At 41.8% G+C, this 24,790-nt stretch overlaps 1 protein-coding gene and 1 long non-coding RNA gene across 3 annotated transcripts in view; one reads left to right on the forward strand and one right to left on the reverse strand.

Annotated features, from left to right (window-relative positions):
* GALNT15 (polypeptide N-acetylgalactosaminyltransferase 15) overlaps positions 1–24,790 on the reverse strand; it is a 37,822-nt gene that overhangs the window by 8,763 nt on the left and 4,269 nt on the right. For both annotated transcript variants that reach the window (XM_045005976.1, XM_045005977.1), the window contains 5 exons: positions 22,224–22,390; positions 19,845–20,049; positions 4,736–4,903; positions 2,285–2,402; positions 1,307–1,501 (listed from right to left, as the gene is read on the reverse strand). In XM_045005976.1, the coding sequence (XP_044861911.1) occupies positions 1,307–1,501; positions 2,285–2,402; positions 4,736–4,903; positions 19,845–20,049; positions 22,224–22,390 (853 nt within the window). The remainder of the gene's footprint in view (positions 1–1,306; positions 1,502–2,284; positions 2,403–4,735; positions 4,904–19,844; positions 20,050–22,223; positions 22,391–24,790) is intronic.
* On the forward strand, positions 1,376–17,868 carry LOC123364148. Its single transcript, XR_006577013.1, has 3 exons — positions 1,376–1,590; positions 8,674–8,769; positions 17,470–17,868. It is a non-coding gene; the product is annotated as an uncharacterized LOC123364148 (long non-coding RNA).

Genomic DNA, 24,790 nt, shown 5'->3' on the forward strand with positions numbered 1-24,790 from the left:
TTTCATATTTGTGAGGTAATAACAGTAACCTGGACAAAATAAACTCTGAGGCCAAAGGCAAAGGTTTTGATAGCAAATAGACTGCAACACTGAAAGCTGAAGGGTTTACTAGCTCAGGATAAAGTTATTACCTAGTTAACAAGAAGCACCTTCAGTTAATTATTAAATGAAATAAGAAAGCAGTCATTGATCTCTGCAGACCTGGGCTTACATTCTCCTCTCAGTTACACTGCTTGTTCATTGACTCAAAGAAACTGCAGGGGTATAAATTATATGCCAATTTGGCCAATGGGGTTCAAGTCCTGCATTATAAGTAACAAGAGAAAAATCAGATGAAAAAAATTAGTTTGATACAGTCTCAAACTTGTCATAAAATTTAGCATGATTGGGCAACTCAGGCCTGCAGCAACTGGGGTTTGGCAGGTCAGTATTGAAATGCAGTGCCAAAATTGTTTGAGGAAACTCATACAGTGCTAAGTGCCAACCCACGCACTGCCTAGCTGTAGCATTCTCATCAGTCTTCAGTTTTGTAAGCACAGCATTTTTAAATTAATGACCTCTCTCCTTTACTGAGTCTACTTTTTCACCTGCTTGCTAAAACTGCTCAAACTTCTGCCCTACCAGTGAGTGGGAAAGGTTGCAGGTATAATGAAATGCACCAAAGCCAAAGAAATAGGGCTAGCAGCAGCATTGTCAACAACTCTGCTGTTCAGATTTTAAGAAACATATGTTTGGGTATATGACATATTTCAATCACAGTGCTGAACCCAAACAGCCACCAGCTAAACTGTGGTTGTGGAGCATGCTGAGTCACTCCAGGAGGGTTTGTGAGTAGTGATGCTTTGCCATTCTGGTTCCACACCCTAACTGTAAGACAGAATGGCCGCTAGTATCCAATCCTCTTTTCAACGCCTCCTTATGATTCCTCAAATGAAAATCTAATTGGTGTATAGTGATTGGGGTGTCTGTTGTTCTTAGAACTTTTCTGCTATCTTCCAGTGTGCGTCACTCTAGTTTTGTGAGGATACAGCCAATTTCTTCTGGACAACCATGAGCTAAACAGGATGTCACCTTTTCATTGAGTGTTATACCTTAATAAACACTTTCCTAAATCTGGTATATTGGGTGTCTGTTTCTCTGCAGACAAAATTATTTCCCTCTGGAAGTGGCTAAACAATAGGTGGGATGTTAACGGGCAGCATTAATCAACTACAAAAAGAAAAACTCTCTCTCTCTCTTCCCCTTCCCCAAATGGTAAGGATTTACTTTACTTCCTCCTGAGATGGAACATCACTTATGTCTTTACTTTACTAATTAGGAATGCCGCTGTGTCATGCTTGTAGAAAATCTCTTTAAAAGAATCCAGCCAGGTCTCTGCTATTCGGATTTTGTTCCTCATTGCAGCCTCTTCATTGGGAAAAGTGTGCGGGATACGATTTCGATAAATGTGCCCCACCCGTGAGCATGGAAGGATTTCAACAGAACCACCACAGAGCCATGCCTGTAACACAGATGAAGACAAAAAAGGGGTCTAAGATGGTGTATCCGCTATGCGGGCAGTACATCGCTATCAACACCATTTAGCAAATGGTAAGTAACCTAGGTGTGCAAAGCAAGGTGAAATAGAGACTGACACGAGTAAAAATCTGTTCTGGCTAGTAGCCTTGTGGGTTCATTTTATCTGATAGCAATACTGATGGGGCCAAATTATGGGTGCCCCAAGAAGGAAGCCATCAGAAGGAGGAGGAAGTCCATTCTCCCAGTACGCCCATGAAGGAGGCAGCTATAATTTGGCTGCTTGTGTTCTGAGGCCTTATCTAGACTAGGATTTGGAAGGTGTTAGCTAACCTGTATTAACAGCCTAGTGTAGACAAGGCAGCGTGTCTTTAACATGTGTTTAACTTGTTGATTTACTCGAGCCTTTAATATTAAACACACTGCTTTGTTCATTCTGTTGTTAAGTTGTTAAGATTCTGCAACTAACACTTTCCAAATACTACATACATGCTAGGGTTCATTTGCAAAATGCAGCTTTCAGAAGGTGCTAAAAATATTGTCCTTTCATGAGGTGAGGGTCAGCCAATGAGACTTAGTGGTTCTGTGTGTTGTCACTTGACATCTTGCTGGAGAACTTTAGGGGTAGATTTCTGTGAGAAAACAGAAATTTCTCTCCACCTGATGCAGTTTTCTACTCAGTTTTTATTTTCTAAGTTGCCTCTGGGCTCTTAAATATTGTTCTCTTCAACACACAATAGTTACTTGACATTTCTGTTCAGATTCTTACCCTTATAGATAATTCTAGGTTTTCTGCCCCCCATAGAGTCATGTCGGAATCATAAGCGCCAATATTTTGGAAGTAATGTCGGTCCATTGCCACTACTCCACCCGGCACCACAGGACTTCTAGACAGAGCACAGTTTAAAAGTGAATCTTGCTGCAATCTAAGATGGAGAGTTAAATAGAGAATGAGATTTACTCTGATCATGGAGAGGTCTCTATAAAACAATGCATGATCCTGTGGTGGGCCTTACAATCACTGAGAAGGTGGCAGGGAAATTTTAAAGTGTCAACTGTGTTTCTAGTTTAAAAGGTGTGTGTGTGTGTGTGTGTTGCTTTCCACTTGCTGAGTGGTGGCAGATTTTGGGACTTTGCAGTGAGCCACTTTGCTGGTGGGAGAGAGATGGGGCTCAGAGTATTTCTCAGTGTAATTTATTTATTTTACAAATGTACACAACTGCTGTTTACTTTAAATGGAGATGGCTAACACTACACTTGCAGACATCACATATAAGATACTATTGTGTAAAGCTTTGCAGACAAGAAGCTGCTTCCTTCCCTCTGACCCTCTTGCTCTTAGCACCCTCTCTGTTTTTGAGTCCTGCCCTCAGTCTTCCCACCAAGCATACCCTTTACCCTAGATTGTAAGGCTCACCTACAATTTTCCCATGTTTGAACATGGTTATGAAGACCTGAGTTAGCTGACCTGATGTTGGCCATAAGTTTGCGGTCAGCGTGGACCGGCCAAGTGATGTGCCTGGCATCAAGTCAACCAAACAGTGGAATCACTAAAGGTTGGTGCTCCTTTGATCTCTCAAAAGCTGAGTTCTGTCTCTCATGTTATTGCCTTATCTCTTCCAACATTCCCCTGCCCTCTGGGACCTCCAGTCCATTCATGTCCAAGATTGCTCTTCTACACTCATTCCCTCCCCCGCACCATTCTCCCTGCTCACTCCTCTTTCTCCACTGACTCTGTCGCTGAATCTCTTCACTTCTCTCCGCCACCGTTGACTCTTTTCTCCTTCTTGATCCCCATTGTAAACCTCTGTTCTACTAACCCCCAACCCTGGCTCACCTCAGTCTCCAGTTTGTCTGGTCTTGATCCATGCCACTTGAATGCCCCAGGAATCATTCTCATTGTTGCACAGACTTCTTCCACTACGTATTTGTTCTCTCTCCCTTTATTTGCCATTTTTCTTGCCAAACCAGCACGACACTGCCACCTTCACTGAATGCCTCTGCCCTCCCCCCATTCTCTGTCATTACTGACCACACTGCCATCCTCCCTGTCACCCAGTAAACTAGGTCTGAACTTCAACTCCTCCCTCTTCGGACATTTCTAGGTGATATCCAAACCTTGCAGCCTTTTTTTCTCCCTGCACAATATTTCGAGGTTCTAATCTTTTTTTCTCTGTTCACCCAGCTAAAACCTCCCCCAGATTCTCATCTCAGTTACTTCAGATATCCTCATCACTTCCTCCAGGCCATAAAAATAGAGCAGATAAGATCTGATCACATCTCCCCATTTGAAGCCCTCCTCTGGCTCCCCCTTGTCCACCTCCACTAAGCTCACACTTTTTGTGGCTACCTTTACGGCTCTGCATACCTCTGCCACACTTTATTTCTCCCTGCTTGTCTCTTATTTTGTCATCCCTGTCCCCCCGTGCTCCACCTCAGTCATCTGCTTCTCTGACCGCAATTTCCACACTTTCTTCTACTCCATATGAAATCCTTTTGCTTTCAATTTGGAGTTAGGTGTCCAAGTATCCTTGAGGATCTGGGCCTAATTGAGTACATCATCTATTAATCTATTTCATTTATCGCATGACTGACTTGTTCATCTGTATGGAGGGAAGGAAATAAGGAACTGAAGCTGGAAATTGGTACAGGAGAAAGAGGCAAGATTGGAATTGTTGAGTGAGGGTCAAAGGATGGGGAAATTAGCATATTTTTATCTTATACACACACACACACACAAAACATATCAACATGTAATTAATAAGCCATGTGACTATCATTATCCTAATAACTTTGTATGTGGCATCTCCCCTCACCTTGTCTTTTCAGTTTGCATAGGTGTTAGAACTGGGGGTGCTGCCACACCCCCTGGCTTAAAGTTGTTTCTGTTATATACAGGGTTTACAGTTTGGTTCAATGGCTCTCAGCACCCCCACTCTACAAATGGTTCCAGCACCCCTGTCAGATTGTACATTGTTTGGAGCCGTGTCTATGTCTGAAAAGCACATGCCATAACATAGGCCTGATTGTAGTCTAATAATATTATTAATAAATTAAAACCTACTGGATATGTAAACCAATAACCCTCTCCTCGCAAAAATACAAGCCAAAAAAACCTGTGAATGTAATCCTGTCTCTTCTCAATTAGCTGGAGGGTGTCTTAGATTTTGTGATCGTGCTGCTGAGGTGAGAGTAAGCATATTGGCTGATGAACTGTTACCTGATGGGGCTGATGGCAGACTGGCGTACCTTCTCCTCATGCTCCGGCAGCGGCTCCCAATGGAAATCTAATTTCCAGTCAAAACCACCTCGTTGCAGATCCACAGAGTGATAATACTGAAAAGTCTTCCAGTCAATGACATCTAGGACAGGGGAGACGATTCGATTTCTGAAAAGAATTTATTTTCTTTTGAAGGCCAAGTTGGGGAATAAGTTGACAGTATGTTAGTAAACCATTTGTTCTAGGATTTGACCCTGAAAGGTGCTGAGCACTCCTGTGAGATACAGATTGCCCTCAGCTCCTCTGCTGATGGGAGCTGAGTGTGCTCTGCCTATTGGAAGATTGAACCTATAGTGAGTAAAGTAGGGGACACTAATTTATTAAGAATGTATGAATCACAGTCATTTCACTGTTAATTTGGGTCTTACTTTGGTTGCACTATCAAAATGTACAAACGCAGAACCAAGAGATGGTCCTTGCCCCAAAAAGCACTTGCACTGGGTCTTTTACACAGCTGGACACATTCTGCCCGCTGTTCTGCCTTCTGATATCTCAATTGCATAGACAAAGGGTCAAATTCTGCCCTCACAACCTCCCTGGTTTCAACAGGGTTTCATGGGTATGACTAAGGGCAGAACTATTCCTGAATAGTGGAATTTAGGAGGTGTATTTTGCTTTTAATTTTCCATGGACTGGTCATTGGAAGAGACCTATTTTTCATCTGATAGGGTCAAATTGAAAACACAAGTGTTCAATATATAGTATATTTATCCTTTTTCTGTACTATATTATAATGGTTGCTTTGTAACAATCTGTGTAGTTAACATCTCCATTTTAACTCCCTCTTAGTATATACTTGTAATTTTCTCGCCACTGTACTGTTCCCATATATCGTCTGTCTGTAATAGCCAGAATAGAGCCCTGACCTCATGGGCATATATCCTTTAATTAGTTTCTAACTTTAATTAAATCAGTATTTATCTGAATATTCTGTATTTTCCATGTCAGACATCTCATGATGCTTAACAATGTGCCTCATGACGTCCTGAAATTATCAGTAATTTAGAAAAGAACAAATTCTGTGGTATCAAAACCTTCTGTTTCCTAATCAATGGTGCATGACATTTGGAAACCATCTTAATAGTTCAACTGCTACAGCATTACAGATCTGAGAGCTGCAGCAAAGAAAGCTGTTTGGAAGAGCAAACTAACCCATTTCTGCTCTATTACTCAGGAGCTACTCCCATTGACTTCAGTATAATGGCTTGTCTACACAGGGAAGCTATTCCAGAATAAGTTAGCGTTTGTGTATAAAGTGGAAATAGCTGTTGTGGATTAAAGTAAACCAGAAAAAGATACTGTTATTCTGCAATAAGAGTGTCCAGCTAATCCAAAATAACTCAGCATGTAGATAAGCCCTATGTGAGAGAAAAATCTGGCCCTCTCTGTGTAGAAAGCAGCATGTTTTGCCAAAGAGACACCAAGGGCCTTTTCTTTAAAAGTTTTAGCTCTGCTAGTCTGAGATCATTCTTGAGGGAAGCTAAGTTTAAATACATTCCAGCCAATAGGGAAGGGTCAACACCTTAGTCTCCAGTATCCTATTATCTGTTCACTGTTTGCCATGGCAATGAAAGAGAGATTGACGCCAGCTTTGGGAGCTGGCAACTCTGCGTGATGTTTGTATGACCTTGGCATATTTTTGCTGCATTTACAATCACTATAGTGATGGTTTTCAGTGAAAGTAGGGAGGGACTCAATCCTTTTTTCTATTACAGTTGTCATTCTAACTAGTGAGGATTTTAGAAACGTGTGGAGAAAAACTGTCCATGGGTCTTCAATAGCTAGAGGGGAGTTGAAGTATTATGTAGAGTATAGTTAAAACTGCTCAGTCTCTCCTTTGTTCCACAGTAAGAGAACAGGGAGTGTCACCTGATGACTTAAAAGCAGGTAGATTTAAAACAAATAAGAGAAGATACTTGTTCATAAAGGAGTATATCAGCCTGTGGAATTCACAATCATAGGTGCTCATAGAGACAAGCACTGGATTTATAAACTAGATTAGATAATTTTATGACCAATTATAACATTTGTAATCATACAGGTTAAAACCAAGTAACTCATTGTCATGCTTCAGGCCATGAGTCAATTGCAGTAGGGGTCAGGAAGGAATCTATCTGTATGACAACATTGCACAATCAGCCAGGAATATTCTGGGGTGGCGGGCTTCACTTTCTTTTGAATCATCATTATACAGTATAGCCTATATGTTTGTACAACACCTAACATAATAGAGTCCAATCCTGACTGCAGTTCTATGGTATTACCATAATACAAATAATAAAGATCAAATTCTCATTGGATTCCTTGATGATATCCTGAGAGATTTCCTAGTATTCAGGATGACACAATTCCATTCAAATGAAAGTCAACAGAAGTCTTTCCAAAGAAAGCTGGTGTCAATCCTTGTTCTCCAACTGAGAAAACCAGGGAAAAGGAAAGAGGCGGAATGAAAGTCACCACCTTCTTCTGGGATGTGCTAAAATTGAACACAGTTTACAGCTGGATTTATTTAATTGGTTCAGGCATTTTCTTTTCTTTTTACTAAGCCAGATGAAGCTAAAAAATGTAATACATCTTGCATGACTAAATTTCAAAACCTAAAGAACATCATATAACTCCAATACAAGTCAATAAAACTACAATTTCAATGGCAAGCAATAGCAAAGTGTGCACCATTTAGAGTTAAAATTACTACTGAGGTCCTCCTCCAGCACAAACACTTGAAAGCCTCTTGCAGCTGCCTGGGTGGAAATGGGATTTATGATTATAATTGGAACTAGACACTCCTGCTTCACTTTGCTGCTACTAGATGAACACACTCTAGTCTATTGCTTCTAGTCTAAATATTCTTACATAGCTAGAGCTGATAAACCAGGGGTCCCCAACGTGGTGCCCGCGGGCACATCTAAATGTGCCCACGTCCTGTCCGGCGGTCGAGCATCAGCCGAAATGCCGCCACCACGGTCCTTCATCTGGCACCCGCCAGACAAAAAGGTTGGGGACCACTGTGATAAACTAATTGTTGTAACATAGTTTATTTTAGAATAAGATTTCATTTTAGAGTGAGAGAGATTAGGAAGAGAAGTATGAATGGGGAATTATTTAGAATAAAAAATTCAAAGATGTTTGACTAGGAAGGCCAAATTTTTATCTAATGTATAGTTGTGTAAATCTAGAACTGTGGGTTTTCAACCTTTATTCATTTTGAATGGAGGTGCGGACCCCTTTGGAAATTCAACCTGTGGTCTGCGGACTGTGGTCAAGTCTTAGACTGAAAGCTAACTGAACAGAATTAACTATAAATGTTTCACATGCTCAGCACAGCATTTGACACAGCGTGAGACAGAGCACAAAACAGTGGGCTTCTCTAGTAATGACAATACTTCCAGGTTTTGACCTGTCCTGTAGGTGGGGGTATTCACATACCTAATGATTGATCAGAAAAATGGAATGCCTTTTTTGGGATTTTGGAATTTTATTTTCATAGTCACCTTTCCGAGACCTCTTAGACATAGTCTGTGGACCACCAGTGGTCTGCATACCACAGGTTAAATACCACTGATCCAGAATAACTGGACTGAAGTAAAAATTGTGACTCTGGATTTACACTGGTATAACTGAGATAAAATTCTAGATCTAAGGGTATGATATTGGCATAATTCTTCTACTATTATATTTTCCATTCATTTACATCTCATCCTTTCTGGATCTAGTTCTCTAATTTGTTGCCAATATCAGAGCCCAATCCTCCTATAACATTTTTTACTTTAATGTGATTGTTCATGACAATAAGCACTAAAACCAGAGGTGTTTGCAGGACAGAGTGCCGTTTTTAAACTATATGTTGTTGTTGTTTTGTTTTTAAATATTGGATCCAGACCTTCAGTGCTATGCAAACAAAACTTCTGCACCACCTGGAATGGGCTCAGCCAATCAGGAAACCAGAACCAAGCCAATCACAACCACCAAACCAGGTAAAAACATGCTTCCAAAACAACCCAGTATTCTGAACATTTTGCACAATTTAGCCTACTCTCTTAATCTGTCAGAAGCAGATAAGTGAGGCTGTTTAAAATTTGTTCAGCAATGGAAAGATTGATATAAAACTAAAACAAGTAAGTTTTTTAAAAAGGACTTCTGGATAAGCATTAAATAAAAAGTTTGCATGTTGAAAATTATGGAACTGAAGACAATTGATAACTCATTGGATATGCCATATTGCACCTTGCCTCAAATTCTTCAGTAAAAGAACCAGTAATCTGTTTTTCTAAATGAATTATATGCACTACAAACTGATATCTGTGTTTTAAAAGTATTACTGTATAAATGATAACACCTTCAGAATTCCATGCTTTACAGGGTTTTAAGATACCATTTAGAAATTTAAGAGTCAGATCCTTAGATGGTGTAAATAAGCATAGCTCTATTGAAACTAGTGGAGCTGCACTGATTTACAGTACCTTGAACTTCAAATTGTTAGAAGGTCCTTCTGATCATAAATAAGGAATCTGGCAGCTTTAATTTTAGTATAACTAATCAATAGCCAATTCTTATTTTAATCAAGTGTTACCTTATCTTTCTTGTGATATTAAAGTATCCTTTCTAAAACATCTGTTTTCTGCATATTCAATGGTGGATTTAGTGTTTGCATGGCTAGAAATGCACATTTTCAGCCAAAGGTAATTGAAAGTTGGAAGATGTTGCTTATAATTTGTTTTGTTCTTAATTCAGTAGCTGGCAGATAGTCAGCACCTTCTCGGAACTTTGAAATGAAACGTTCACACTGGCAGACAGCTGCTAATTTTATTCCATGGAATCTGAAGAAGGAGGGGGGAGGGGGAAGGAAGGAAACTCAAAAAGAACTGGCAACAATGCTTTGTCCAATGTGAGTGGGGCATTATCAATTTGTGAATATTTCAAATGCCTGGAGCACATGAGATCTTCAAAAAGGCAAACAAACATAACTTCCTGTTTGGGGATTTCTAAACCAAATACAATTTGCAAATGAAATGTTTTCCCATTACCCTTTACATAAGCTGTGGACATTGTGTTCTTTTCTTGTGAAAAAAGAAGAATTAATTAACCAATCTGCTTAAAGTTTCATATACTGTAGACTGCTTTTAGAAGGGCTTTGTACTGATTTGTACCATGCTTTGCTGGAAAGGAATAGATTGTTAAAATGAGCACAGGTAACAAAAACAACTGTAAAAATGTTCCTATTGTCCTCAATTCACTCTCACAGTGGGTCTTTTCCTACAAAAAGGAGATGGCCTGGGAATCCAAGCTACATGTAGACTCTCTTGCTCAGGCCCAAAGTTGGGGCAAGCATCTGCCTTTGGGCACTGTCTGGGCACCTGCATTTCCACTGAAATCACCTTTGTAAAGGGCTGTGAGATCTTCAGATGAACATAGTATATAAGTGCAAAACATATTAATGAGTGTTATTCTAGACAAATGGAGAGCATGAAAAGAAGAGCAGGAAGAGAGACAAAGTCCGTGACGTCAGCTACCTAGTTGCAGGGGACTAAGTATGTGGAAGGTTTTAAAAGCAAGGTCAGTGTTGAACAGGATACTGAAATGAATGCCGAGCTGGTGGCATTGTGTGAGAATGGGAGTGATGAGTTCTTGCTTCTCTGTGCATGTGAGAAGGCAGGCAGCAGTTTTCTATGAATTTTGGAATCTGGAAAGCTGGGATTTGCAGGCCCTACAGAAGGGAATTGCAGTAGTTGTGCTAAGAAGAGATGAAGACATTGTTTGATTTTTGTAGAAAATATTTACATTCTTCATGCTAAATCAGCATAAAGTTAATACATGCACACAAATCTTGTAAACAATAAAACCATTTTTGCCTGATCCTGCACACCTGGCAATACTCTGATTTCTAAAAGCAGCAAACAGACAATGTGGCAATTTTCAGTGGCTGTAGTAATTCTTAATTATATTTAACAACAATTTTATAAATAATTGGTGATCTACATTGTAGAACCAAATGAAGGGATCATGATTGTTAGAAGATAAATTAACATCTTTTAACAATTTCGAAGCCTTTGGGCCAGGCTCCACAAACTCTCAGAGTTGCAATACCTAACTTTTATGCACCTAGAAAAATCACAGGAACCACACTGCAATTCACAAAGCCTGAGTTAAGTGCCTAGGCTTCCTCTACAATGCATGGGGAGAGATAGGCACCTTAGAACGTGATCTACAAAATCCAGCATGCCAGAAGGTGTGATGCCTAACCTAGCCAATGGGAGATGCTGATCAAAGGGATGTGTCCTACGCTCCGTCTACCTTATGAAGCCTGGATTTAGGCACCTCTCTCTGCTGGCAATCCATGAACCAGGAGAAGATAGGTGCTCCTCTGCCAAACTCACTTCTGGGGTCCAATCCAGCAGACATGCTCAGAGGCTGCCTAATGCCACACAAATTGAAGGGGCTCACCATTGTAACACTTAACCCAGTAGTGAGGGTACTCTTCCAGGATGTAGGAGACTACAGGTTGAAGTCCCCCCTCCACCTGACAAAGAGAAGGGATTTGAATAGGGATCTGCCACCTCTCAGGAGAGTGTCCGAGACACTGGATTATAGATTAGTCTGATGTGGATCTCCCTCAATCTCTCCTATAAAAGTTATTCCACTTCATTAAATATTAATTGGGCACCAGAAAGAGTGATAAAGACTCTATAAGTTGCAAGGAGAGGAAGGATTGGCGTAACTGTCAGCAAGGGGTACTAGAGAAGAAAGCAATTGTGCCACAGCCAGCCACAAATGGGCACAGTAGCAGTGAGTCCATTCTTCTACAAGAAATAACCAAAGCCAAATCTTCATGATGGAGCACAGTATGTGCACCCTCTGCAACAGGCTGGCACTTATATGAATACAAAATGACAGCTGCCTCCAGCAGACTCCTAGAGATTTAAAGGTGCAATACACAAGAAACTGTCACAATTACATAACTATGAAACTATATATTATTATTGATCTGGAAGCAGACTGAAATATAGACTGGTGTAGGATGAAACTATCTAAGGGGCATCTGAACTGTTTTCCAAAACACTGTACAGGTTGTTATATTAGTCATCCCTGAACAACTGAAATGTCAAGAAATTCTTTAGAAATCAAGACACGTTCTTCAAGGAAAGACAATATATTGTAGCTAACATAAGAACAGCCGTACTGGGTCAGACCAAAGGTTCATCTAGACCAATATCCTGTCTTCTGACAGTGGCCAGTGCTAGATGCTTTAGAGGGAAGGAACAGAACAGGGCAATTATTGAGTTATCCTTCCCCTGTCATCCAGTCATTGCTTCTAGCAGCCAGAGCTTTAGGGACGCCCAGAGCATAAGGTTGCATCCCTGACCATCTTGACTAATAGCCATGGATGGACCTATCCCCCATGCATTTATCTAATCCTTTTTTTAATCCAGTTATACTTTTGGCCTTCACAGTATCCCCTGGTAACGGGTTCCACAGATTGACTGTGTGTTTGTGAATGAGAACTTATGTTTGTTTTAAAGCTGCTGTCTATTAATTTCATTGGGTGACTCCTGGTTCTTGTGTTATGTGAAGGGGTAAATAACACTCCTTATTCACTTTCTCCACATAATTCATGATTTTGTAGACCTCTATCGTATCCAGTGATGAGCTGCCAAAATCTTAACAACGGGTTCCCTATAAAAAGTTCTGATTTAACAACGGGTTCCCTATAAAAAGTTCTGATTTAAGGGATGTGCGACAGCATGTATTTTTTGTACCAATAGGGTTACCATACGTCCATATTTTCCCAGGAGGTGATTAAGAACCGAAAAGCCTGACATGTCCAGGGAAATACAGATGTATTTTAACCCTACCTAAAGTTCTTTTTTAAAAAGATGGGGCTGAACTAGAAATGAGCTCCGTTTCACATGTGTGGGTGGTGATCAGGGACAGTCTCAATTTTTGGGTCTTTTTCTTATATAGGCTCCTATTACCCCTCACCCCCATCCCGATTTTTCACACTTGCTGTCTGGTCACTCTAGGGTGTGCACATGTGTGGGTCCCAGCTGCTCCCTGCCCCCCCCCTCATTAAAGCAGGTGTGCAGGGTTACTGCCCTGGGAACTGCAGGGCACCAGTGGATGTGGGGCTGGCTGCAGATAGGGGCGTGGGGCAGGGCTAGCTGGAGGCAGGGAGTGACACGGGCTGGCTGTGGGCAGGTGATGCAGACGGGTGGGCTGCAGGTGGCTGTGGGCAGGGGGTGGCTGCAGGCAGGGGGTGGCTGTGGCAGGGGCTGCAGGCAGAGGCTGGCTGCGGGCAGAGGGTGGCTGTGGGCAGGGGCTGGCTGCGGGTGGCTGTGGGCAGGGGGTGGGGCAGGGGGCGGCTGTGGGCAGGGGGTGGGGCAGGGGGCGGCTGTGGGCAGGGGCTGGCTGCGGGTGGCTGTGGGCAGGGGGTGGGGCAGGGGGCGGCTGTGGGCTGGCTGGGGGCTGGCTGGGGGCAGGGGCTGGCTGCGGGCAGGGAAGGCGGGGGAGGGGCGCAGATACTCACACGGGGTGGGGGCTGGGAGCAGCAGGAGGCAGCCGGGGACTCAGCAGGACGCTGCAGGAGCCCCAGGGCCAGAGGTCCAAAGAGCAGGAGCAGCAACAGGGCCAGGAGGCAGCTCACATGGCTCTCGCAGCACAGCGCAGCGCCCCCCGGCGGCCGGGAGGAGGAATTACAGGCTTCCCAGGCAGAGCCCATCAAAGCTTCCCTCGCAGGGAAGCTAGTTAACAAGCGGTTCTAAAACCGCTTCTAAATTTAACAACGGGTTCGTGCAAACCGGCTCCAGCTCACCCCTGATCGTATCCCATCTTAGTCATCTCTTTTCAAAGCTGAACAGTCTTTTTGCGGATATAGACTAACACAGCTGCTACTCTGAGTCCCAGTTTTATTAATCTCTCCGCACATGGAAGCTGTTTCATACCCCTAATGTATATTTTCCAGGTCTAACACATCTTTTTTCAGATGAGGTGACCAGAATGGCACACAGCATTCAAGGTGTGGGCATACCATGAATTTATATAATGGCAATATGATATTTTCCGTCTTCTTATCTATCTCTTTCTTAATGGTTCTTAACATTCTGTTTGCTTTTTTGACTGCTGCTCCACTCTGGATGTTTTCAGAGAACTATACACAATGACTCCAAGATCCTTCTTGAGTAGCAACAGCTAATTTAGACCCCATCATTTTGTATTTATACATAATTTGGGATTATGCTTTTCAATGTGCATTACTTTGCATTTATCAACATTAAATTTAATCTGCCATTTTGTTGCCCAGTCACCTAGTTTTGTTAGCTTTGGACTTAACTATCATGAGTAATTTTGTATCATCTGCAAACTTTGCCACCTCACTGTTTAGCCTTTTTTCCAGATAATTCATGAATATGTTGAATAGCACTTGTGCCAGTACAGATCCTTGGTGGATCCCACTATTTACCTCTCTCAATGGTGAAAACTCACCATAGTCTCATTATTCTAACCCTTTGTCTCTTATCTTTTCACTGCTGCACTGTTTCACAGTAAATCTATATTTATGGTTAAAAGAATTCATCCTAAACAAGTCTTACTTGAGGGTGTGTGCACATGGTAATTATTTTAGGAAGATTTCATAGTTTCTGGGAAAAGAATTTTGATAAGGTTATCAACTAAAGCCCGAAAACCAAAAAAAATACAAAGTAGTCAAGTACCCCTGCTCAGGGCCGCCCGGGGGAGGGGGCAAATGGGGAAATTTGCCCCAGGCCCTGGGCCCCACAGGTGGCCCGTGAGCCCTGGCCTGGTGGCGGTCCAGGTCTTCGGCCGGCATTTCAGCGGCGGGGGGGCCTTCAGTGCTGCCAAAGACACGGAGCGACTGAAGGGTCCCCCGCCGCCGAAATGCCACCGAAGACCTGGCCTGGCGGCGGTCTGGGTCTTCGGCGGCATTTCGGCAGAGGGGGGCCCTTCAGTCGCTCCAGGTCTTCGGCAGGGGGCCCTTCAGCGGCAGGGGGCCCTTCATAGAATCATAGAATCATAGAATCATAGAATTCAAGATCAGAAGGGACCATTATGATCATCTAGTCTGACCTCCTGCAAGATGCAGGCCACATTAGCCGATCTACCCACTCTTTTAGCAAGCGACCCCTGCCCCATGCTTCGGAGGAAGGCGAAAAACCTCCAGGGACACTGCCAATCTGCCCTGGAGGAAAATTCCTTCCCGACCCCAAATATGGCGGTCAGCTGAACCCCGAGCATGCGGGCAAGACTCTCCAGCCATACCCTCTGAAAGAGGTTAAGAATATCATATTATTGACCCAATTTGACCCAATTAAGTACCAGTTTGGCACTCAATTGACTCAGCCCGTTATCCTATTATACCATCTCCTCCATAAACTTATCTAGCTTAATCTTAAAGTCATGGAGGTCCTTCGCCCCTACTGTTTCCCTCGGTAGGCTGTTCCAGTATTGCACTCCCCTGATGGTTAGAAACCTTCGTCTAATTTCAAGCCTAAATTTCCTGACTGACAATTTATATCCGTTTGTCCTCGTGTCTACATTAGCACAGTGCTGCCGAAGACACAGAGCGACTGAAGGGCCCCCTGCCGCCGAAATGCCACTGAAAACCTGGACTGCCGCTGGGTGAGTACAAGCGCTGCAGCACCCCCGCTTTGCCCTAAGCCCCCTGAATCCTCTGGGCCACCCTGCCCCTGCTAAGTGAATTCAGTAATCCAATAAAGTGTATAGTGATCTTTTTTCAATAAGGATGGAAAGAGTTCTATAATAATCTTTTCTTTCTCTAGCACCTTTTATCACAAGGTGTTCCAAAGGACTATATAACCTTAGGCAGGCTGTTCTTCCCGGTAAGCCATAGGCTGGTGACTCAGGAGCCCTGGGTTCCATTCCTAGCTCTGCCACAGGCTTCCTTAGAAAAATTCACTTCACTTCCCTACTTCCTTATCTGCAAAATGGGAATAACAGTGTTTATCTGCCTCAAATGGGTATTTGTGAAATCCTTGGGGAGAAGAACTATGTAATCAGCAAATAATATTTTACATTCATAGACAGAGCTGGCAGTCATACCTATAGTTTAGCTTGCCTAACATTCTCCTATTGGAACTTACCTATAAGGAGCACTTTGATGATCCCCACTGAAATGTAGCTCCCTCTGGGATGGAATTCAGTGGCACACAGTAACACTACCCAACATCTGAGGACAGGAACTGGAAAATGACACACCTAGCTAAATCTTTAGGGAAATATAGGCAGGCACTAGGCAGCATGACATTGGCATTTGTGTGGGGAAGCAGAGTTACCAGCATGATACCTGAGGGCACTGTACTGTGGAAATTAGTTTATCTTGGATGAAACAAATATACTTGTCTTAGTTAAAGATCCCATGGCATTTTCCCCAAGAAATAAGGTTAACATTGATATCCTGCATAATTCTATTAATTATATACTGCCTACAAGTCAGTAGGAACTGTAGGTGCACAGCAAGTTTGAAAATCAGTCCCTAGGTGTCCAAGGTGAGCACCTAAAAACTGAGGCATCCTAAAGTTAGCGGGAACTTTTGAAAACAATCCGCCTGATTCATCACCTCCACTTCCCGGAGCACCTAAGTATTTCTTAGGAGTCTGCCATCCATCCTCATGGAGTCTTGGAGAATGGGAACCTTTCTATAGATAGAACCTATCAATATTCTCTATTTTAAAGGTTAAAAAGTCTACAGAAAAGGTTTTAATTCCATATGGCTTTTTTTTTAGAATAATTTATATACAACCCTACTGGTTTCATCCCTGTTGAATTGTATAGGTCTTTTCCATAAGAGACTGAGGCCTTGTCTTACTCTGAGGTTTTATCAACTGGTGTAGATACACCAATATAGTTACACTAATACAACCCCTCAATGTAGAAGTATTGCACTGGCATAAACTGTGATTTGCTCCTGATTTGAAACTTGTTCAGTTGCACCAGAGCAGCTAGAACAGTGTGGTCACACTGGTGTCTAACACTCCAGTGCAGAAAGTGAGCTGGTTTGGGATTAACATGTAATTAGTCAGTATTTTATATGACAAGGAATCTGTGCTTGCCTGCATTAGGTTACTATTTTCACCAGCTCCTACTGCGTTAAGATAATAAATGCAACTCGGGAGACCTGCGTTCATAGTAAAGTTTCGAAGATGTATTAAGTCAATGTTCAGTTGTAAACTTTTGAAAGAACAACTATGATGTTTTGTTCAGGTATGAACAACTTCCATTCCCGAGGTGTTCGTAACTCTGAGGTTCTACTGTAAACACAAAGTATTATTAAACCATCTTTCTGCTGCTTATTCTTCAAACTTGCTTTTGCAACATTATTGATTCCCTAATGTATTTTGAATCTGGGGACTGCATGATTTTCACAAACATCTGAAATTGTTTGCTTATGGATATTTCATTGATATCAGAAACACCAAATGTATGATGCTGTTGCCTGAAACCTGTATTTTGTATTTCAACAGGAATAACTTAACTAGAGTTGAAGCTGTCTGTGTAGCTAAAGTACGTGATTTTGCCTTCATGTTGTATATTACATTAATACCACATTTGTCTCCCTGTAGTAAGTTAGTTTGAATTTTTATTTTATCTATCTATCTATCTATCTATTAATTTGTTTTGTTCTTTCTTTCCCTTTTTAACATTAGATCTGGGAGAGCATTGGATTGTTATTGATTGGAACTCATGCAAAGATTCAGACATCAGAAAGGCTGTATATAACCTGGGCAGTTGCTGAGTCACTTTCTGTAGCTGATGAAGTGCTCTCCTACACTAAAGCACTTTCTTTTACAGCTAAAGTGAGTGAGTGACAACTTAATTAGTGCACAGTGAAGAAGAGAGGTGGGTGTTTCATGAGTCAGTGAAACTTTGTTTTCTGCTTCACTTTTGTATAAGGAGGTGAATATGGATTCAGTTTCACAGTTCCTCATCTGCTTCATTAATTCAAGTTTATTATATTAATGCCTTGCACTTCCATACCATCTCAAAGACTTTAGGAAAAATAATAATGTAACTCCCCCCGCCTCCTCACCATCAGATAGATGGCATTAGCATCATTTTACAGATGGGAAAAGTGAGACATAGTGAAGTTAATAATTTGCCAACTGTCTTAGCAAGTCAATGCAGAATGAAGACTAGAACCCAGCTCTCTTGATTGACAACCCTGTGTCTTAACTACTACACACAGCTCCCTTGCTTGGAGTAGGAACACTTCTGCTATGGTATTTAGAAAGGGATGATTTGGGCCTCCACTGTTTTCCAAATCAGGCTACATTTCTATTAATGGCTCAGAAATCCTGCAGCCTTTACTCAGGACTAAATCCTGGCTCCCTGTGCATAACAGGAGTAAATAATGAGCACATTGGCTCTGCACAAAGGTTGGTGGTGTGTGCTGCAGGGGTCAGAAGCCTTTCCCATGGGTCACAAGGCACCAATGAAGCTGCTCCATGGCCACTATGGAAGCCTCAGGGTGACAGTAGCATTGGTGGCTGCCTCTCTTGTCATGGTGAATTTTAGCCAGTGAATCAGTGCGGCATGAATTTGTGCTATTGGATTCATGGGCCATGCCTCCTCGCCTGCTCTTGTAATTCCCCTGTGAAGTGGCATGTAAAAAGCTTCCATGGAGCAGTGCATCACTGTGACTCTCCTTTAAGGCTTTCTGTAGCTCTTTTAGGGTATGTCTACATTGCAATCAGGAGATAGGATTGCAGCATGTGCAGACGTTGGATACTAGATCAAAGCCAGCTTGAGTCACAACAGCAATGAAGCTTCAGCAGCATGGGCCACAAATAATCCAGAAGACAAAGCAATCTGCTTTCACTGGGAAACCCTTTTAGAAAAGGGCAGACATGGAAACCTAGAACAGTATTTTATTCCACATACTTGCAGCATCTTTCATTTTGCATTTGAACAATGCAATCATCTCTAAAAGAGAACATGAATGAGTTTAAAAGCAGCCATTGTCAGCAGTAAAAGCAGCCCATTTCATTGCCTGGGAACAACCTTGTTTGCAGCTTCTTACTATGGTTACTTACTGAGCTAGTAAGTGTTTTAAAGGAGGCATTATACTTTTCTTTTCAAAATACACCCTCACCCCCTCAGCAATTCATTGTGTTACAAACAGCCTTAGTTTACTGTTAATGTTACATAATTTAATGTTCAAACATTTACTTTTCAGTGGCTTCAGAATCCTTTCTTTATTAAAGAGTATGTATTTACTGCATATGATTCTTGAAACACTTCAGTACCCTAACCTCTTTGTGATGCTTGGTGATTGCTGAATGCTGAGCACAGCCATGCATTATCTCTATTTGTCTTTCTGAACTTAGTGTTGGTGAAATAGCTAGGATTTAGGCAGCCCGAAAAGTCTTCTATTTTTCCATGGAACAGCCACAGGTACAACATGGGAGAAAGCAGTGCAGCCCTTCCCACCCTGCCCTGTCAATGTGCATCAGATGTGACCTGACAGGAGCAGCTCACAGGAGGAGAAGATAATCCAGCCTCTGGGCCTATTCAATCCTTGACCTCATTACTGAGACTGCCAACAAGTGCGGCAAATAATGCCAACTGTTGAAGCGGTTTCTCTGATGGATGCTTGTCGTCTGTTGCTTGCTGTCTGGGATTGCCAACTCATTTCATGTTGGCCACCATATGCTCCAATGCTAATGCATTTCAGACACTACAGACACAGGCTGTATTCCCTCAAGGCAGGTCTAGAGAAAAAGGGTTTGGTAGTGTGTCTTATTAAATGCCTGGTCTGTCTAGTACCCTAAATTTCAGGTTAATGCACATAGAGTAAAAGTAAAATAACACAGTATGGCTAAAGGGATGAAGAGACCATGAAAACTCAAGGTAAAAATGAATTTTAAGAGATCACAAGTGTTGTCCTGTTCTCAGGAATTAGTATAAACTTGTGCATTATGAACAATATAAATAGTTCAAGGATCACAGTTCTTCATGGTGACCCACTCCCTTCTAACAAGCATCTAAACATTTTGTACACTAAGCCCAAAGGGATATTTACCTGTCAGTGGCTAGTCTGCCCAACAAGGGTTCTAACCAGCCTGTGTGACACTCACAGTGGGAGTCCATGAAGACCAGCACATCCCCAGTTGCCCGTGCAGCTCCCAACATACGACCCCGGATGACCCCGAGCCTCTTGTTGCTCCTGATCAATTTCACACCATCCAGCTTGGAGATGTATTCGCTCAGGGCTGACTTCAGATGCCCTGCAATAAATATAATAATCATTCAGATTTTAGTGCTGATTCAATCTGTCACTCAAAAAAACCCCAAAACCAAAAAACTGTTTGTGGCAAAAATGGTACTCCCCCGCTAGAAAAGTGATTTCTGGGCTAGTTGTGCATTTGTCTTTCTCAGCCATGCAGGGAGTAAAGGGGAGCAAAGCCTCAGCTCCAACTCCTATTTAGCTATGTCAGACCTTTCTAGCTTGCAGTTCTGGGCATGGGGGCTGTGCTGTGCCATCCCTTCCCTCTCCCCCACCTCGCTGCTGTGAGGAAATTGGGTAGGGAACAATGGAACCATGGTTTTGCCTCCCCACAAGTCAGCCAGGGGAACTGGCTGGGCATACTGGAAGGTGTGTGCAGGCCCCTGGAAAGGAGTGCAGTACACATGATGTCATTGTGAAAGGGGAGAGTGGGAAGGAATGGTGACTTTCTCAGTCACAGTTCCTCTTGAGGCTACTCCTTGGACAGTGAATCTTAACCACCAACTTATACGCTAAGGGCACAATCTAGCATTTTATTTTTAATGTGGTGTTGGTTTAAAAACAGAAGCAAAATGAAGTGAATTTAGAACTTGTAACAGATACTGGACTAACACAGTTGTGGAGACTGATGTCCTCTGTTTTCAATAGGGACAAGCCAGAAGTAATGTGACCTTCTCTTACATTTCCCTACTTATATGTCCTTCAACTACAGACTGGAAGAGCAAACTCTGAGGTGAGAGTATAATTTGCTAGCAGTGAAGAATCCATGTTGCCCAAGAAGCAATCTATGGAAGAAGACCTCCACGCATGCAGATGGGTGCTGCCCAGTGTTATCAGAAACGATGCATGGGGGGAAGAAATGCAGATCACGTGCCCCCCAGATTTGCTACTTGGCTTGTACTGAGCATGTTCACATGGACTGAGCGTGCTCAGTAACATTTGCTAAAGCCACTGCTCTCCCTCTGCCTTCTCCACTGTCAGCAAGTACAGGTCATTTCTGAGTGTTACCACCAACTTTCCCAAATTATCACAAGTCTCATGACATTTGCTCTTTTTCTTAAAGTTGCAGCTCCTGGAACTCTGTAAGAATCTCGGCTTTCATTGGGAAAAAAATTACTCTGCATTTGGAAAGAAGCAGGATGATGCACTTTGTGTCACATGAGAATGAGGCGGTACTTTCCACTCCATTGGGAATGAAGGAGTCTTTAAGCAGCATCTCCTAGGGATAAACATCTTTAAATAAGCAGGCCTGGATTACTTTCACCCCAGGGATTTTAGAAAAGCTGGTTGAGGAGATCTCTGGGCCACTAATATTAGTTTTTAATAAATCTTGGATTAATGGGAAAATTCCAGAAGACTGGAAGAATGCTAAGGTTGTGCCAATATTCAGAAATGGCAAATAAGATGACTTGGCTAACTATAGGACAGTTAGCTGATATCAGTCCTAGGAAAAATAATGGAAAAGCTGATTGTCATTAATCATATTCCCATCCTTTATTAATCAACATGGTTTTATGGAAAATAGGTCCAGTTAAACTAACTTGATTTCATTCTCTGAGATTATAAATTAGGTTGATAATGGTAACTGCATAGATGTAATAGACTTTTGTAAAGTGTTTGATTTAGTACCACATGCCATTTTCATTTAAAAAAAATTAGCACTATCCAATATTAAAAAAGCACCCATTAAATGGATTGAGAACTGGCTAACTGAGGCATTTCAAAAAGTAGTTGTAAATGGGGAATCATTATCAAATTGGGGTGTTTCCAGTGGCGAGATTAGTTTGAGGTCCACCATTGTTCAGCATCTTTATCACTGATCTGAAAGTAAATATAAAATCACTGGTGATTAAAATTTGTGGTTGACACGAAGATTGGTGGAGTGGGATGTAATGACTAGGACAGGGCAGTCATGCAGAGCAATCTGGTGAACTGTGTTTAAAAATAAAGGCTTTAAACTATTGGAAATGACAGGAAAAAAATAAACACTTTCAAACTCAGGCTGAAGCTGAATTTTAGGGGAGGAAAAGTAAAATTTGGCAACCAGTTTTCTCTAGATTTAGCTTGATTTTGGAGGGTCCTTGTAGTTCCATTCTCCCCATCTCTGCCATGCAGTATTACAACTTCCTTCCAAGAGCTTGAAAATAGAATTTAGGGAGAGCAAAAGGGAGCTACCTTGTTGACTGAGGTCATCGACAAGGATAATTTCCTTCAGAGAGGCCCTTGGGGCTGTGTCCATAACACTGTGCACAGTTCTCAAGAGAGTAGACCAGGCTTCGTCATGGAAACAGATGATGACACTAGCAGTAGGAAGGTTGGGGTCATAGTCCTGTTGCAGACAGCTGTATGTGAGAGAATGAGAGCGGCACAATATGGAAGGTTGCAACACTTTTTTTTGTTTACTTATTATTATGAACACATCCATTTCTCTGAGGCTGAAAGTGACAATCTACCCTTACTTCATTGAAGACAGCTCAAAATCTTTGCTCAGGGTGAAGTGATGGTTAAAAAAGCAAACAAAACATTAGGACGTCTAATGAATGGGATAGAGAATAACAGTGAAAATATTATAATTGCATTATAGAAAACAATAGTTTGCCCTCACCTGGAACATTGTGCTTGGTTCTGGTCATCCTACTTTGAAAAAGACAGAGCTGAAATAGAAAGGGTCCAGACAAAGAGGATTGCAAGCATGGAAAGACTTTAAAGATGTGGCAAATAAGGACTAAGATAGAAATTAATTAATTAATGCTATAGAGGAGATCAGTCTGGTGCTCCTATTTTCCCATTCTCACAAAACAAGAACAAGGAACAGCCAAAGAAACTGAAAAGCAACACCTTTTAAATGGATACTACTAACTTACACAATGCATAATGAGCCCGTGTAACTCATTGCTACATGATATTATTGAAACTTAGTATGATCAAAGAAAGATTAGACGTTTATATGGATAATGAAAACATTTATAGTTACATTACATAGGTTAAATATATATATTTTTCTAAAAGGTTAGGCTTCAGGGCATAAGCCATCTATTGATGGATGGGGGTTAAGCAGAAACTCCCTGAGTGGGCAGGTTTCCATAATAGTCTATTTCAAGATCTCTTGCTCCTTCCTTTCAGGTTTTTGGTACGGACCAGTTTCACAGACAGGATTTCTGACCTAGGCTCACTGTTCTGATCTGGTGTGGCATTCCCTCATGGAGTGACATGGAGTATATTCCTGATGCCATTGAAGTTAATGGGAATTTTGCCATCATGAGGCCAGAATTTCACTCATGGAAGTCACACATATAGCATTACAGTTAGTGGGAATTAGGTGGTTACTTCCTCACACAACTCTGAGTATTTAGGGACCACAAACATTTTAATGAACTCTTATGAGGCATTGGACAAATTTCCAAGAATGGATGCAATGTGTGGATGGACAAAAGTACTTATGCATCCATTGCACACACAAGCTGATTTTGTCTCATAGAAAGTGGATGATTACACACACTAACTGGCAGCAACATAGTTATCCAACATGGGTTCACAAATACATATTTTACAGATAGTGTGTGTCTGCATACATTTTGCACGTGCACTTGTTTTACCTAAGTGTGAAAAATTGGCCTAAAATATTCAGTTTTCCATGTGGACTCCCTTTAATTTGTCTAGCTAATTTAATCTCTAACAGAAAGAAATCCTCAGTGGAGGCACCACAGCATTACATAAAGATTATATGGAGATTATATAGTTCTATTGCTCTACAAACTACTCAAGATGTAACTTCATTAAAGGCAATGGGATCAATCTGGCCCAGGTTTTTTTTAAAAAAATATCTTTGTGTTGTCACTTAAGATAGGAGAAAAGGGAAAATCCTAGTGTCTTGAATGGGGCAATTTGTGTTTCCAAGCAGAAGTATCTGATTTAACAATTATATCCGAAGACAGGGAATCGAAAGCAAGAAACTGATGCAGCCTCTGAACCAGGAGCAACAAATATTGCCATAACCAACTGTGGATTTTTGCCACAATCCCATAATGCTTTGCAACTAGTAGTGTTGTCATGGCAAGAAAGTTGATGATATTTTGGGGGGTGTTGATTGGAAAAGGATTGAAAATGACTGCTCTAGACTATGAAGCCTAGCTGATGCGGCATTCAGTTGCCATGGTGATTGGCAAGGAATAAAAATACAGATAACTAGTCTTCAGTTAAATGAGAGGGACTGTTGGTGCATGAAACTCCTTTTCTATACTTTGGGGCCCATGACTGGCTGATCATTTCAAACAAGTAAAGGTCATGACTGATAAGGGACAGAGGGGTCTAATCTTACTGGCGAACAATACTGAATTGTGGTCAACACTACATTAATTCAGACAAGGCAAAGGCACTGCCAAAGGAGACTCCTACTCGGCTCCAGAAAAATGTCTTATTGAGATTCAATTCCCAGCAGCACTTCAATGGGAGCTGTAGTTTTGTGAGGTAATTTAAAACCTTTTGGAAATTTTGTATGTTTGCATTTGCCTGAGTACATAATATTTGACATTTAATCCCAACAGAGAAGAACCGTGGTTTGTGGACAAGGCCTTATCATAAAGTCAAGATGACAGGCTTGACTCACCCCCAATGTCCAGGAGGATGCTAACTGCACCTGGGCAAGCTGAAAGCAGGCATTCTCAAAGGTGGCAAATACACCCCTGGGGGATGATAATGGAAGGGTGTTGAGCATTTGTACCTTCAGGGTCCTGGTAAACGAG

This window comes from Mauremys mutica, chromosome 2, assembly GCF_020497125.1.
Source record: "Mauremys mutica isolate MM-2020 ecotype Southern chromosome 2, ASM2049712v1, whole genome shotgun sequence".
NCBI lineage: Eukaryota > Metazoa > Chordata > Testudines > Geoemydidae > Mauremys > Mauremys mutica.